The sequence below is a fragment of the Priapulus caudatus genome, unplaced genomic scaffold (genome assembly GCF_000485595.1).
Source record: "Priapulus caudatus unplaced genomic scaffold, Priapulus_caudatus-5.0.1 Scaffold223, whole genome shotgun sequence".
NCBI classification, from domain to species: Eukaryota; Metazoa; Priapulida; class Priapulimorpha; order Priapulimorphida; family Priapulidae; genus Priapulus; species Priapulus caudatus.
Window position 1 is genome coordinate 95,845 of NW_014577284.1, and position 16,990 is coordinate 112,834.

The following is a 16,990-nucleotide window of genomic DNA, read 5'->3' on the forward strand; positions in this document are numbered from 1 at the left end:
TGTGTGGCTGGCTGGGTGGTGAGAGAGAGAGCGAAAGAACGAAGGTATTGAGACAGGACGAAAAGGGACGCGGCGCTGTGACGAGGAAAAAGCTATGGTGAGCAACCGTTAAGAGGAGAGAAAGGAGTGACGAGGAATAGACAAGAGGATGGCGAGAAAGCGCGCGCGGCGGCGAGATATGAGAGAGAGAGAGAGAGAGAGAGAAGAGATCGAGAAGAAAGAGAGAGAGAGAGAGAGAGGACGAGAGAGAGACGAAAGAGAGAGCAGACGCACGAGAGAGGGAGACAGAGAGAGAAGAAAGAGAGTGAGACGAGAGAATAGAAAAGGAAAGAAGAGAGAGACGAGAGGATGAGCAAAGAAGAGAGAGAGAGAGATCGACGAGAGAGAGGCGAGAGAGAGAGAGCAGAGTAGTAGGAGGAGAGAGAAACGTATCATGATAGTGGTGGGCTATACGGTGTGGCTACGTGTATATGTCGATTATAGTAGGGTTTGGTAAATCGGTTGTTTTTATCCTACTCTGGGCTGCATATGGGGTCTATGTCTCCGCAGTACTGCCGCGAACGTACCCATGCGCGTACGGTTCGTATACCGGACGTACCCTGGTACTATTTGATATGGTTATGTTGTTACCGGTTAGGTGTTATTAGGGTTTTTATTCAGGGTTAGGGTTAGGGAGTAGGCGTAGGCGACTACTAACTCTCGTTATGGAGGTAGCCGAGGTACGGTCGGCATATTAGCGTTAGTTACAGCGGTACGTTCCGGTTACCAGACCGTACCCAGCGGTTACGTTCCGGATACCATGGGCGACATAGACCCTATCAGCCCTTACTTAGGTAGTTTCAATCCCTAACCCATATTAGCTCGTATGTAGCGAGCGGTTCCTTGAAACGTGCGGGCGCGAAATCTGTTTTCCTGAACTTTCGGCAGTACAGTGTCAGTCGTACATCTTCTTCTTCGTTTTTAGTGCCCTTCATTATTTTTGATTGATGATTTTTGATTGATGATTTTTGAGTGATGATTTCTGATTTATATAGAGGACCTATAATGATTGCGACATATGAATATAAAATAAAATTAATAATAAGAAAAAACGAAGAGAAGATGTTACATGTACACACTGTACTGCCTCGAAAAGTTCAAGAAAAATAATTTTCATAAATGGCGTTTGTTCTATGTTGTTGAAGGTTTTCTTCAGTCAAAGCAAATCGAAGCAGACATCAGAAGGCGCCTAAAATTCTTCGCTATGTTATTATACGGCTTGGGGCAAAAAAAATTTGCGTGCGGCGCCATGCATTCCGTAACAAGGAGGCAGCTGATCTAATCAGCCAATCACTTGCGTGCCACGATCTTGCGTCTCATATCGCGATTTCATATAAGTGTCTAGACGCTTGTGGTTGACCCGTGGTATGAGAACAAGTTCGCGACGCCGGTCACACAGTGAGACGATGACGAAATGCGGTATTTAGCGTGTTGTTAATAACCCAGGCACTTGTATAGAAGATCACTCTGCTTGTTATTCCTCCTGCTTGTTATCCTCCTTGCACGCCACCACGCGCGCATAGCGAAACACGCACGCAGGCCGACGAGTAACAACACCGCGCGCTGTTCAAAACACACACGTACGCACACGCACGCGCGCGGCAAAACTAAGCACACATGCACGTGGCAAACAGACATGCAACGCACGCACACACATGCACGCACACACAACATTGCCGCACGCCACACATGCCGCAGCAAGCACACAACGTGGACAGGCACGCGTGAACGCCATACACGCGTTGCACGCCCGCGCCACTACGCACAGCTCTTGCGCTTATCCTGGTGATTGCGAGCAAGCTATGATGGTATAAAATAGTCCATATAGAATCTAGAGGCACTTTCTATGTATGGGCTATTTGATGGTATCCATGACTAATCATTGATGTCAACCGTGCCATCATCACACCGTCCTATACAGGCTAGGTGATTGATCGTCTTGTGGCGTGGAGCGCCCGTTGTGATCGTGCGACATGTGCTGTGAACGTGCGAATGCGTGATAGCGCGACATGGCGTGATAGCGCGAGTGTGTGAATAGCGCGAGTGTTCGTTGACCGTGCGTGTGTGATAGCGCGAGTGGTATAGCGCGAGGGGACAGTTGTGAACGTGCGTGTGTGATAGCGCGGAGTGCTGTGACGCTGCGTGGTGTGATAGCGGAGTGTTTGTGATAGCGCGCAGTGTGTGATTAGCGCGCCGTCGTGTGAACGTGCCGTTGTGTGGATAGCGCCGAGTGTGTGATAACGCGAGTGCGCTTCTGTGAACGTGCGTGTGCTGATGCGCGAGTGGGCTGTGTTAGCGCGCGTGCTGTGAACGTGCGTCGTGTGATAGCGCGATGTGTGAACCGTGCGTCCTGTTGATAGCGCGATGTGCTGTGATTAGCGCGAGTTTGGAACGTTGCTGTTCGTGCGTCAAACGCTGCGTTGTTGTGAACGCTGCGTGCTGTCGTGAACGTAGTGAGTGTGTAATCGTGACGAGTGTGTGATTCGTGCGTGTGTTGGGACGTCCCGAGTGTATCGTGGAACGCTGTGAGTGTGTGGAACGTCGACGCTGTTGTGAACGTCGATTTGACGGAAGTACGAGTGTGTGAGTGTGTGATCGTGCGACGTGTGTGAAACGTACGGCGTGGTCTGTGAACGTACGAGTGACGTGAACGTGTGAGTGGTCGTGAAAAGGCGAGTGCCGTGTGAAACGCGCGTTGTGTGATAGCCGCGAGGTGTGTTGAACGTACGAAGTGTGTGAAGTGCCGATGATGTGATCGTTGAACGTACGAGCTGTGTGGTGTGTGGATCGTGCGAGTGTATGAACGTACGAGTGTGTGACGTACGATGTTCGAGTGAACGTGTGGTGTGGTTGAACGTACGAGTGTGTGAAAGTGGCGAGTGTGTGAACGCGCGTGTGTGACTAGCGCGAGTGTGACCGTGAACGTACCCGAGTGTGTGACACGTGCGTGTGTGAAACGCGGGTGTGTGAACGTTGCGAGTTGTGTAACGTGCCGTGTGTGATAGCGCGAGGGTGCTATAGCGCGTGTGTGAACGTGGATGTGTGATAGCGCGAGAGTCGTTGAACGTACGATGTGTGTTGAACGTGGTGTCGTAACGCGCCGTGTAATGAAGTACGAGTGTGTGATGCGCCGTGTGGTGACGTCGCGTGAGTTGATAGCGCGAGTGTGTGAACCGTACGAGTGGTTGTGTGACAACGTGCGTCGTGTGAACGCGCGTGTGTGAAGGTCCGAGTGTGCTGTGATAGACGCGTGTGTGAAAGTGCCCCGCCGTGTGGTGATAGCGCGATTGTGTCGTTGAACGTCGAAGTGTGCTGAACGCTGCGTGTGTGAACGCGCTCGTGTGTTGGAACGTACGACGCTCGTAGGTTGAACGTGCGAGTGTGGTGAAGTGTGAGTTGTGTGAACGCTACGGACGTGTTTGAACGTACGAGTCCGTGACGTACGCGCGTGTGTGTGACGGTGGATTGTGTGATCGTGCGAGCCTGTGTGATCGTGGCGTCGTGTGTGGAACGTCCCGAGTGTGCTGAAACGTGTGAGTGTGTGAAGTACGAGCTTGTGAACGTGCCGCAGTTGAGTGAACGTCGAGTGTCGTGGTGTGTTTCGTGCGAGTGTGTGAACGTACGAGTGTGATGTGAACGTACGAGTGAAGTGAACGTGTGAGTGTGTGACGTCGAGTGCTCGTGGAACGCGCGGTGTGTGATAGCGCCGAGTTGTGTGAAGTACGAGTGTGTGAACGTCCGAGAGTGTGAACGTACGCAGTGTGTGAGTGGTCTTGTGATCGATCGGGGAGTGTGGTGAACGTACGAGTGATGTGAGCAGTTACGACGTGAATGAAGTGTGAGTGTCGTGAACGTCGAGCCCAGTGTGTGAACGTGCGAGTGTACCTGTGAACGCGGTGTGTGATAGCGCGCGTGTCGTGAACGTAACGACTGTAGTTCGCTGAACGTCAGTAGCCCGTGTTTCGTGAACGCGCGTGTCCGTGAACGTGCGATGTGTGTGAACTTGGTTGGTTGTGTAGATAGCGCGAGTGTGTGATAGGCGGTGTGTGAACGATGCGTGAATTGTGATAGCGCGAGGGTGTGACGTACGAGTGTTGTACGTGTGTGGCTGAACGCACGCCGGGTGTGAACGGTACGGAGTTCGTGATAGCGCGTGTGTGAACGTAGGTGCTGTGATCATGCGCGAGTGTGTCGAACGTACGGAGTGTGTGAACAGTGCGTGTGTGAAACGCGCTGTGTGATGTGAACGTACGAGTGCATGTGATAGCGCCTTGTGTCGCTGAACGTTGCGTGTGTGATAGCGGCGAGTGTTCGTTGAAGGTACGAGTGTGTGGAACGTGCGTGTCAGTGAACGCGCAGCTGTGTGAACGTACGATTTGCTGAACGTTCGCGACGTAGTGTGAACGTACGAGTGTGAACGTACGAGTGTGAACGTACGAGTGAATGAACGTACGAGTGTGAACGTGCGGTTGTGTGAAGGTACGAGTGTGATCGTACGAGTGTATAGGATCGTTCCTTGTATGAATGTGCGAGTGTGTGAATGTGCGAGTGTGTGAACGTGCGAGTGTGTGTGAACGTGCAAGTGTGCGATCGTGCGTGTGCGATTATGTGAACGTGATCTTACGCACGTACTTTACTACGCGTGACAGGGAATCAGAACAACACGTTGAGATCGTACATACTGCCACACATAAATTTCGAGGTTGCATACTGAGATGTGATGCGATACCTGGCAACGGTCCCGTTCACCGAAGACTTTCACGCCCTCGCGTGTGTTTGCATAGTCTCTGACCTTCTTCTATTCAGGACCCTCGCCATTTGAACACGCACCGACACTATAATTGTTGTCATACCGTTTTCCGTGCCCTCTTTCGCGGCTTAAGTTCTTCTTCTTCTTCTTCTTCTTCTTCTTTTTCTTCTTCTTGAAATATCATGTAGTTATTCCAATGCAATAACTCTATATAAAATATAGGCCGAACTAAACAGCCGAATTGTTGCCGGAGTGACCAAAACAAACACTTCCCGCAGTCGCAACGTATAAAAACAACGCCGTGGCGCCGACGTCTATATATTTCTCGATTTATGAGCAGCTATATAGACTTATGGACTGATAGATTTTACGGCGCCATTAATGCTTTATTATTCAGTGTCTCTCGCTGTCTACACGTCAAGCGCCGCGAAATCTTTAGATCTTTTCCGAATAAACACACTGGCGGCACAGATGTGACGCGGTGACCGCCATGTTGTCATCTCTGCAATCTGCTTATATAACTATTTTTCTATATACTACTATATATTATACTATATTATATATATAGAATTAGACTAGAATATATATATATAAATTAGATTTAAGATAGTAATATATTACACGCGCGCGCGCACACCACTGCGCAAACGTGACGGAATGACCACAATGCATGCGCAACGCCACTCTCATTACACTAAATCACACACCACACACACACACACACACTACACACACACACACACACTACCACACACACACACACACACGCACGCACGCAGCACGCACGCACGCACGGACGCACGCACTCACGCACGCACGCGCACGCTACGCACGCACACACGGCCGCACGCACACACACACACACACACACACGCTATTATTATATATTTATATTATATATATTATATATACATTGTCATAATATAAGCCTGGATGTCTGAACTTCTTATAAACAACCCGGCCAATCACAGCACCTATCACCACAAGGGCCTACCCGACCTGCATGGCTTTAGGCTAACAAAAGTTTCATTTGCCACGACAGAATTTGAACAAACACGGAAAAACAGCATTAGTCAATCAGCTAACAGATTTCGCCAACCGCCGGTCACGCTCTTTCCATTGTGACACTTCGTATATGCATCATACTGTCATTTGACTATATCAGTGACTGAGTAGGATATGCGTTTACGCCATTGACATAATATCCTTTCCTTCCGCGCAAATACTGTCTAGGTATGTCATAATAATAGAGTATTTACAGAAACAATAGGTCACTTGCCAGGAATGTTTACCTTAGTTCTGCAGCATTACGTGCGGTAAAGATACGTTACGACTAACACACTAATCTATAGACTAGACACTGTACACATGTAGTGCGATCAATAGTCAATGCATCACTTAAAGTGATTACGTCACGAATTTCTAGCACCATCAAGTAGTATATTTGTGTGTTATTTGTATAAAATAAAATGTATGAAAATACAATTAGTGTTTCTGTTTACTTTTCGTGCTTATATACCTTCTTTACATGCCCTAATTTGCCGGTGAAAAACAGAGAGACTCCAGTATCTGAACGGTACTGGGGGAATAGTGTTAGACAACAGAAATTACCAAATCGTCTAGATTTTTGCAAATTTAACTAACGTAAAAACATTTTTATTAGGTGAGAGTTTGAGAATATATTTAGTAACGTTAGTACTTTTAATGTAAAAAAAAATGGCCATTTTTTTTTACAAATTTTACCATGGAAAATTCGTGACGTAGTCAATTTAATCAACGCAAAAGACTTGTTGCATTAAAAATACTGCATGTCTATTAATTGGTTGTACAACTGCTGCATATACTGCAGTAGTATATCATGTTATACTGAATTTTGTTAGCCTTATTTATGTTATGTTATGTGTTGTTTTGTATTATGTTGTGCGTCGTCTATCTAGAAATGTTGTGGTAAATATAGTTATATTCGTTGATTACACAATTATTGTGTTCATTGCAGCAGTATTTCTTCTTTACTGCTTTCTTTTCAAACATGTGCATATCATATTTTGGTCGCGAAAAGAACCCAGGCAACTTCCGGTACCACACCTACATGTATTTACATACCTTTAGGATTTCTCTCATTATTTCGTTTCGTTTCGTCAGTTTTAGACAGGGTTTATATAAGACGTTAAAATGATGGAAATGGAAACGTTTACAGGGCTCTTGCTCAGAGTCGATTCGCCTTGTTTGACAGATAAACAACAAGTCACGTCGCCTCCAAATCCGTGCGTGTACCTGCGTGCAGGCGTGTTTGTAGACGGGCATGCGTGCATGCGTGCGTGCGTGCGTCCGTGCGTGCCTACGGGCGTACGTTACTGCGTATGTGCGCTTGTTTTGACCACTGTGCGTAGTCCACGATAGTTAACAATATCGAGCTAGCGTGGCGGCGCGTGCCGTACTGTGCTAATGCGCCAGGCAGGCAACGAGACCGCATATTAAATCCTCCGTGGCCCACATACACACGGCGTATACATCGCATCACGACATCTAACGCGCCTGAAACGCGTGAGTCACGTAACAAGCCGTAATTATCTCTTCACGGTTGCACGTCGTCGTCATCATCATTGTTATCATCATCATTATTATCATCATCGTCGTCGTCGAGGGAAAATTGGAGTCGCGGTTAGCGTTGACACGGACTGTATATTCGAATACAAGACAGACCGTGCGAAGGTTTTACATGGTATGGCTTCTTTTTAACAGCAGCCACCATCCTAAAACTAACTGCTAGTACGCCTTACGTAGTTACCTTATGTAATCGTCAGAATATTTACTGGGCGTTAGGACATGTTCGCAAGTTACGAGGATGTACACATGGGTATGATATAGTTGCCTCATATAACGCTGATATAAATTGAATTGAACCATGAGGACTTTCTCATGATTTCCTTAAAGGTTTAGGATTTTTGTATATGACGCCACGTATAATCAATTTTCTATCGCTAGAGAGATCACGAATGCTCTTAGCGGATTATCTATACATTTTTAATTTATGCATTTATGCACTGATACATTATACCTCTCTGGATCTCTACATCTCTCCAGTTGTATATATCAATACATCTGCACATCGTGCTCTGTATATATATATATATATATATATATATATATATATATATATGTATATATATCAAGAGTCCATAATAGAAAATAATAGATTTTAGATACTAGATAATAGATTTTCTATTATTGACTCCTAATATATATGTATCTGAACGGAAGCGTATGCGTACGTGTGTGCTTGCGTGCTCATGCGTGCGTGTGCGTGCCTGCGTGCGTGCGTGCGCGAGTGCTTGCGTACGTGCATGGCTGCGTGCGTGCGTGCGCGCCGTCACTTACGTCTCTTCGCAGTCGCAGTGGCTGAGCGTCGTGAAGCGAGCGTTGAAGAGGCCGTACTGCCACGAGTAAGCGCCGACAGTGATGCTGCACTGGTCGTGCGCGCGACAGCAGCTGTCGGTCGCGGCCTCGTCGCCCAGGTCGTCGATGTCGTTGGCGGAGTTTCCGGCGCCGCACCACTTGGTTCCGGGAACCAGCACGGCGCGTCGACGTCGCGCGTGGGTCGCCCGCTTCCTGTCGTCGTTGTCGCCGCGCTTCCGTTTCCGGCCTTCCTTTTTCAGCTGCCTCCTCAGCGTCCGGTGGAGGTGGTTGCACTCGCGGCGCATGCGACGCATGTCCGTCGTCGCGCGCACGTCGGCGGTCGTCGTCGGCACGGCGACGTCGGTCGCGTTGTCGTCGTCGCGATAGAAGTCTCGGACGAATCGCTCGACGTCGGCGGCGTCGACCGACATGTCGCAGTCCGCCAGGTGGCCTCCGTGCGCGTGTATCGTACGCAGTACCTTGCTGCCGTCGCTGACTTCGCGCAGCTCGAGCGCTCGCTCGCTGCTGCCGTTAGAGGTCGCCGCCGTCGCCCACGTCCGCTTCGCGAGCAGGCCGTTGTAGTAGATGCGCAGTTCGTGTTCGCCCGTCGCCGTCCGCCGCAGCTTGGCGAAGTCGCTGTGCTTGCCCGCCGTCGGACCGACGCTTGCCAACACAGCCAGCGCGAGAAGGGCGAAACACGCCACGGTCGTCGTTGTCGTCGTCGGCTTCATCGTCGTCGTTAGTTGGTGGCAGCACCGTAGTTGAGCTCGTACACTGTGACGTCACGACGACATCGTGGGCGGTGCGGTCGTCGTCGTCGCCGCGTCGGTTGGGAACGATGCAGACGTGCTCGCAGGGACGCCGCGCGCGTATATATACCTCCACGCGAAAAACCTCCCCCCCCTCCCTACAACTGCCCCCGACGCGGCGACGCGGAACCGCTGACGTCACGAGCGTGACTTATGCGCTCGATGTATGAGGGGTGGCGGAGCGGCGTGTGGCGTCGGTGGCATCGCCGTTGCGGTTATATTTACGCGTCTGCTGAAAAAGCGCGGGAATGGGCGAGGTAAAAACATGTCAGTCAGAGCACGACGGGTGCTGGTGGCGATGAGTGGTGGTGGCCCGCAGCTATTCGCAGCAGCATGGTGCAGCAGCAGCAGCGTTAGTAATTAACGAAAGTAGCGCTAATTACATTAGCATACCACGTGCTGTGTGCGTAGTGCGTCCGTGCGTGTGTGCGGTGCGTGCCCTGTTGTGTGTGCGTTGTGTGTGTGTGTGTGTCGTGCGCGCGTGTTATGTATGTGGCTGTTGCGCGCGCGTCCACCGACGTTTGTGTATGCTGCTGGTGTGCGCCTGCGCCGTGGCCTGAAGTCGATGTGTGTGTGTGTGTGGGTGTCTGTGTGTTGTGTGTGTGTGCGCGTGTGTGTGTATCGCGTGATGTGTGCGCGCGTCGCGCGCGCGACGCAACGAATCTTTTGTGTATGCGTTGCGTGCGTGTGCGATGTGTGCGCGCTGCGTGTGTGTGCAACTGTGTGTGGTGTGTGGTGTGTGTGTGTGTGGTGTGATGCGTGTGTGTGTGTGTGTGTATTTGTGTGTGTGCGCGCGCGCGGACTGTTTTTTTTATGATAGCTGTTGAAGCACACGCTATTTCAGCTGCTAATGAAGCGGAGGTAAATATAGGCAGTAGTTTAAATTTGTAGCCCACAAGAAACTTTACACTTGCGTTCCGGTATATTAGGATGCTGTTTATGATTGAAGAGATAATAGTGGCGTGCCCGTTTCCCGTTACTACTGATTGCGTCGTCTTAATCTGCATACATTACATACAAATATGTTATATATATATTTAATATAATATAATTATATATATATAAATGTTATTGTGTCGCCTGACGAAGAGACATATTGTTCTCGAAGCTCGCGTAATAAAAATTTTGCATCTAATTTATATTTTAAATTTATCTTATCTTCTTTTATGGCGTGTCCGTGTATTTTTACTTATTATATATATATATCTGTATATATATTTTTGTTTTATATTAAACGGCTCCATTCTAATGTCAGTTTAACGCCTAATGAAGAGATATGCTTCTCGAAAGCTCGCATATTAAAATTTAACACCCTTTTCCTATTTTTTACATTTGTTTATTTTTAATTCGCTTATAATAATATTATATATATATATATATATATATACATTTAATACATATTTGTGAATGTATGTCTGTTTGTTTCTCTGTTCCCAATGCAAATCAATATGAATCACTTTAGAAATGACAGTTAGTATGATCTGTTTAAGCTCTACAAATCTGCGCTACGTGAAAAAATATCCCATCTTTATTTCGTGTACATATTCATTTTATTTTATTTTATTTTATTTCTCGTACACATATATTTAGTTATGTCTTTATGTTATATTCTTATTATATTACTCGGTATCTAGACAAAAAATGTTTTTAAGGTAAGTTCAAAGTCAAATTGTGTATTGTCACTCCAGCTTTAGGCTGCTGCTGCTCTGCTGCATTGCTGCTGAGCTGCCTGCTGCTGTTACTACTACTACTGCCCTGCCTGCTGCTACTGCCTTACTTGCTACTGCTGCCTTGCTGCTGCCCTGCCTACTGCTGCTGCTGCTGCTAACTACTACTGCTACTGCCCTACTGCTGCTGCTGCTGCTTGGGGGCCTGCTGCTGCTACTATGCTACTTTCTGCTGCTGCTGCTGCTGCTGCTGTACTGCTGCCTGCTGCCTGCTACTACTACTACTGTACTTGCTGTGCTGCTGCTGCTGCTGCTACTACTGCTGCTTGTGCTTCTGCCTGCTGGCTGCTGTGCTGTCTGCTGGCTGCTGCTTGCGGCTACTTGCTTACTGCCTGACTGCTTATGCCTACTCGCTCTACTGCCTACTGCTACTGCCTACTGCTACTGCTACTGCTTACTGCTACTGCTACTGCTACTGTACTGCTACTGCTACTGCCTACTGCCTACTGCCTACTGCCTACTGCTACTGTACTGCTACTGCTTACTGCCCTACTGCTACTGCCTACTACTACTACTACTACTACTTACTACTACTACTGCTGCTGCTGACTGCCTGCTGCTGTTGCCTTGCTGCGCTACCCCCACTACTACTGCTGCTGCTACCGGCTTGCTGCTGCTGCCTGCTGCTGCTTGCTGCTGACTGCTGCCTACTACTACTACTGCTCGCTACTGCTGCTACTACTGCCTGCTGCCACTGATGCCCTACTACTGCTAGCCTGCTACTGCTACTGCCTACTGCTATTGCTACTGCTACTCCCTACTACGACTACTACTCTGTGCTGCTGCTTGCTATGCTGCCTGCTGCTGCTGCTACTGCTACTGCTTGACTCAGTGACGCGATGCAGCAGTACATGTGAAAACACACGATGTTGGCAATCTGACAATGAGGTAGACTGGTCACATCGCCTTTACAATGTGGCGTGACAACCGACAGCTCGTTCTAGCACGAGCGAATTCGAATTTATTCGCTCGCTCAAAACGGATTGAACTTGGCGTACATGTAGACTAAAGAACCACACAGGTGCGTTTGCCGCCTAGCCCAATTTAAGTGTGTTATACACCACCCACAATTATCTCATTGTTACGCTCACATTAACAGGTTTAGAACGAATTAGATACCCGACGCGCCCGCGGCCCATTGTCTGAGAGATCGCGACACTACTGTCTGAAGCCTATCAAGGCGGATCTTGGTTTTCGTAAAACAGTTTTGCAGAAAATCATTTTTACCCGCGAACAAAATTAATTCCGACAGCTTATTTTGCGTATCACATTCGTCAGCGCCATATCGCATCGTATCAGCGGCCATCGAGAGCCTTCTAATAGCACGCGTCTATTGATGAAAGCACGGCTAGATGACTCACAAAGTCCGGAATATATCAGAGGCTTTCATTAATCCCTTCCGGCGTATGGAATGCCGTCTGTCACGTTGATGGTGCGGATCGTGAGAGATGCGTGCGTACGTGGGGAAGCTAACGTACGGGTTCTCCGTGCTGCGCCCGCCCTTTCTCTGCACTGATGTTATGACGTGTGCGGACTCCTACAGACACACACACACACGCACGCACGCACGCACGCACAGCACGCACGCACACACACACCACACACCAACACACACACACACACTTACCTGCAAACGCACACGCACACGCACACGCACACGCGACGATTTCGCCACACGTGCTACACGCACACTTTACCCGCTCACGCACGCTGCGCGCACACACACACACACATACTTTACACACACACACACACACACTTACACACACACACACACACACACACACACAACACATCACCACACACACACACGCCGAACGCACGCACGCACGCACGCACGCACGCACAACACACGCCACACACACACGCGCACACACAGTGGACAAACAAACAACAAAACAAACAACAACCACACAACACACACACATGAACACACGCACACAACACACAAAACAAACAAACACACACACACACACACACTACACACACCACATATACACACACACCACACACACACACACACACACACACAAACATACAAACAAACAAACAAACAAACACGCGCGCACACACGCACGCACACCACCTCTCTCCGTCTTCCTCCTCTCTTCCGATACTAGTTATCCCCTGCATTTCTCGAATCTCCTACGCCTCTTGAGCCTCTACACTACACTACTCCCACTTTCATCTCTTTCTCTATTACGCTACACTATTTAACCTTCTCCCACTCTCTCCTCATGCTACCCTAACTTTTCACTCCCTCCTCCTGCCTGCATGCTACCCTAACTTTTCACTCCCTCCTGCAGCTACGCTAACTTTTCACTCCTTCCTGCAGCTACGCTAACTTTTCACTCCCTCCTATGGCTACCCTAACTTTTTCACTCCCTCCTCCTAGCTACCTAACCTTTCACTTCCCTTCCTGCCTGTACCTAACTTTTCACTCCCTCCTCCAACCTACGCTAAACTTTCACTACTCCTGCAGTACCCTAACTTTTTTACTCCTCCTCTTGCTACCCAACTTTTCACTGCCCCCTCTCCTGCATTGCCGCTCTAACTTTTCACTCCCTCCTGCAGCCTACTCTACTTTTCACTCCCTCCTCATCTACGCTAACTTTTCACTCTTCTTGCAGGCTACCCTAAACTTTCACTCCTCCTTGACAGCTACCTAACTTTATCACTCCCTCCTCCACCTACGCCTCCCCTAAATTTTCACTACCTCCTGCAGCTACCCTAACTTTTTACTCCCTCCTCTTGCCCTACCCTAACTTTTCACTCCCTCCTCCTGGCATGCTACTCAATTTTCACTCTCTCGTGCATGCTACCCTAATTTTCACTCTCCCTCCTCCTGATGCTACGCTAACTTTGGCGCTCCCTTCCTGCATGCTACGCCTAACTTTTACACTCCTTCCTCCTGCATGCTACTCTAACTTTTTCAGCTCCCTCCTCCTCCAGCTACCCTAACTTTTTCACTCCTCGTGCAGCTACCCTAAGCTTTTTCACTCCCTCCTACTGGCACCCTAACTTTTTCACTCCTCTCCAGCTACCTAACCTTTCACTCGCCTCCTGCTGCCTACCCTAACTTTTCATCCCGCCTCACTACAGCTTAGAACTTTTCACGCCCTCCTGATGCGCTACCCTATACTTTCAACTCCCCTCCCTATTCTACGCTAACTTTTCACTCCCTCCTATGGCTACCCTAGCTAGCACCCCCATCTCTGTCCGGTTATGCTAGTTGTCGATAGATCGCTTACAAATAAACATACATGAGTGATTTCTATGCTACAGCCAGTGTATTATATCCTCCCCCCCCAAACTGCAAGCAGGTAATAATATAACTTTAGGACTATCGCCTTCGTTTCGACTGCCACAGAACGCTATAGTACTGACAATGAGGGCTATAGTACTAGAGCTAGTAGTTAGCCGGATATTTCTACATGAGTAAAGGGGGAAGTAATTAATACCATATGCTACAGCGTTGCTTTAACGAACAGTCGCAGTTTAGCTTGTACGACAGAGGTGCCCACGTGATGCCGAGCTTCCCGCGCTCGTCCGGCATCGTGCTGCCCTCTGGTGGCGCTATCGTGAACCTCTGCAGCACGCAGGCGATGTAGAGGAAAACCTCGGCGCGCGCCAGGAGTTCTCCCAGGCAGATGCGCGTACCGGAAGAGAACAGGATAAGCGCTTCCCGGTTCGTCATCACCTTCCCGTCGGCGTCGAGGAAGCGCTCGGGACGAAACTCGTCCGGTTTGTCCCAGTATCTCGGATCGTGACTGACCGCCCACAGGTTCGGTATAAGGACGGCGTGTTTGGGGATGTCGTAGCCGGCGAGGGTCGTGTCCTGCGTGGTCGCTCGCAGCACACCTAGCGGCACGACGGTGCTGCAGCGTAGAATCTCCAGTACGGTCGCGTGCGTGTAGGGCAGGTCGGGCTTGTCCTTGGTTGTCGGGAGGCGCCCTCTACCGACCACATCATCCAGCTCTGCTTGTATCTGCAGAGAGAGTGAGAGAGAGAGAGAATGAGAGAGAGAGAGAGAGAGAGAGAGAGAATGAGAGAGAGAATGAGAGAGAGAGAAAGAGAGAGAGAGAGAGAATGAAATAGAGCGAGAAGGGGGGGGAAGAGAATAAATGAAAGAAAGAAACGAGATTCGTCACTATGGGGGCACATACTCCCGTCTCTGTTCGGTTCTGCTAACTATTGTTTTGAATCGTCACGAACCCGAAACACGGTTGTGATGCAGATTTCCAAAGCCGGATAGCGATGACTACTGCTATACATAAAGGCGACTTCATTTATTCATTCCTTTTTTTCCTTCATTCCCCAAACTGCAACGAAGTATTTTTCTTTTGGATTCTGCATTACAACAACGATTCAAGTACGATTTGCCAAAAATCCATTTTTATACACAAAAGGCAAATATTAATGCCACTAAATATATTATCACACTATGCGGATAGGACGTCGCGTCGAGACTACTGTTTATTCAGAAGGTTCAACATTGATTTAGCTGTTTATTCAGAAGGTTCAACATTGATTTAGCTGTTTATTCAGAAGGTTCAACATTGATTTAGCTGTTTATTCAGAAGGTTCAACATTGATTTAGCGCGCAAAACGTGAAACGGTTGGTAGGAGGGTTAGGGTTATATCGCGGAGTAGGGCCTGGGAAGAGAGCGCATACACGCGTACGATTGCATTTGTCCCCACGTACATTAATAATTAAAGTTAATTAATTTCGGGACGTACAGTTTGGTGTCGAAACAATTTCTGCCGACGAGTGGACCCTTGCAGCCCCAACAGTGCAGTGGACCATCAACAGTTTGTAGCAGGTTTAGGATTCTGGCCTGAGAAGAGACGAGCATTCGCGCAGGCGTACGATTGCATTCGCTCCACGTACATTATTAATTAAAGTAAATTATGCATGAATCTGTTTCGGGACGCACAGTTTCGTCTCGAAACATTTTCCGCCTACGAGCGCCCCCGCGCGGGCGTACGATAGCATTTTCCCCACGTTCATTATATACCCCGTAAAGACTGCAAATTTGATCCCACATCAGAACTAGTTCGGGGCTGACGCGCGCAAAATTTTTGCAGTGCGTACACGCCATCCAGCGCTAAACACGGGCTATAATCCGGACTAAAACGTACATTATTAATTAAAGTAAATCATGCATGATTCTGTTTCGGGACGCACAGTTTCGTCTCGAAACATTTTCTGCCTACGAGTGGTGGACTATCAGCAGTGCTGCCCTAGCGGCGGTCGAGGAAGCCTACCTTCTGCTGTACATGTGGGTAGCGCATCATGTAGAGCAAGCCCCACGTTAACGTGTTGGACGTCGTCTCTGTGCCGGCACCGAACAGATCAGCGACAAGTGTCGTCAGCTGCTTCTCTGGAAAAGAATATCAAGCTTAGTAGTACTGGCGCTGTAAAGCTCGGTGGCTGAGCGCCCTGTCGTGCTGCGCATTTCTTTGGTGGTGGCCAAGAGTCTATAATTTGTTGATGTTTTCAGTTTTTTAAACTAAAATTCTAAAAAATAAAACCAGAATGTTATTATATGCTCTTTGGCGATGTAAATACTTTTGCGAGATGTCGTAGTCGTTCCTTCTATCGTGGTAGATGTATTTTTATAACTCTAGAGAAAATATCTCGCAGATTCGAACTGTGTGAAGCAGTGACTTGGAGAGTCTTTACACAGGCACGCTGGTTTACTACTCATGTAGGTTCGACGAGTTAGTCACTTGAAGTCACTGAGCTATAAATTTAGCGATGGTTTGACAGCTTTACGAGCTCCGCACATTCGCGTTAGTCACAATTGGATACACAAAAATTCATAGCTGGTAAACAAAAGATTTGACCAACGTGAGATCAACAGCAAACTTAATTCTAGCACGATTTTCTACGTATCATTCGGCTTGAATAATTGACTGCAGCCTCACTACCCAATCTACTAACCAAGCCTACTGCACCAGTGTGTGTGATGTGTGCGAAGGCGCGATATGCTGCAAATTACCGGACATGCATGAACGGCTTTTCCCTTCAGAGTTCTCCATCGCCTGCATCTTTATGAGATAGCAGTCGATAAAGTCACGTGGGTGGTTGGCGTCGATCGTCTGCTTGTGTTCTTCGATCTCCTTCTCGAGCCAAACGGTGCGGAGCCAGTCCCAGTTGTTCTTGAATTTCGTGAGAGGGCTGCCAGGAAGAGCGCCCAGAAACGGCAGAAAACTAACGGCCGCTCCATTCGATAGATATTCAACCTGCATATATATATATATGC

General features: G+C 48.4%; 2 protein-coding genes across 2 annotated transcripts in view; both read right to left on the minus strand.

Moving 5' to 3' along the window:
• Nucleotides 1-9,115, minus strand: part of LOC106807580 — a 21,644-nt gene extending 12,529 nt beyond the window's left edge. The window contains exon 1 of the mRNA XM_014809958.1: nt 8,168-9,115. Coding sequence (XP_014665444.1) covers nt 8,168-8,916 — 749 coding nt within the window. The 5' untranslated portion in view covers nt 8,917-9,115. The remainder of the gene's footprint in view (nt 1-8,167) is intronic.
• A 4,774-nt stretch (nt 9,116-13,889) lies between these two features.
• LOC106807562 (cytochrome P450 2J2-like) overlaps nt 13,890-16,990 on the minus strand; it is a 5,408-nt gene continuing 2,307 nt past the window's right edge. Inside the window, exons 5-7 of the mRNA XM_014809932.1 lie at nt 16,727-16,970; nt 15,990-16,105; nt 13,890-14,709 (exon numbers count right to left, since the gene is read on the minus strand). Of these exons, the coding sequence (XP_014665418.1) occupies nt 14,176-14,709; nt 15,990-16,105; nt 16,727-16,970 (894 nt within the window). The 3' untranslated portion in view covers nt 13,890-14,175. The remainder of the gene's footprint in view (nt 14,710-15,989; nt 16,106-16,726; nt 16,971-16,990) is intronic.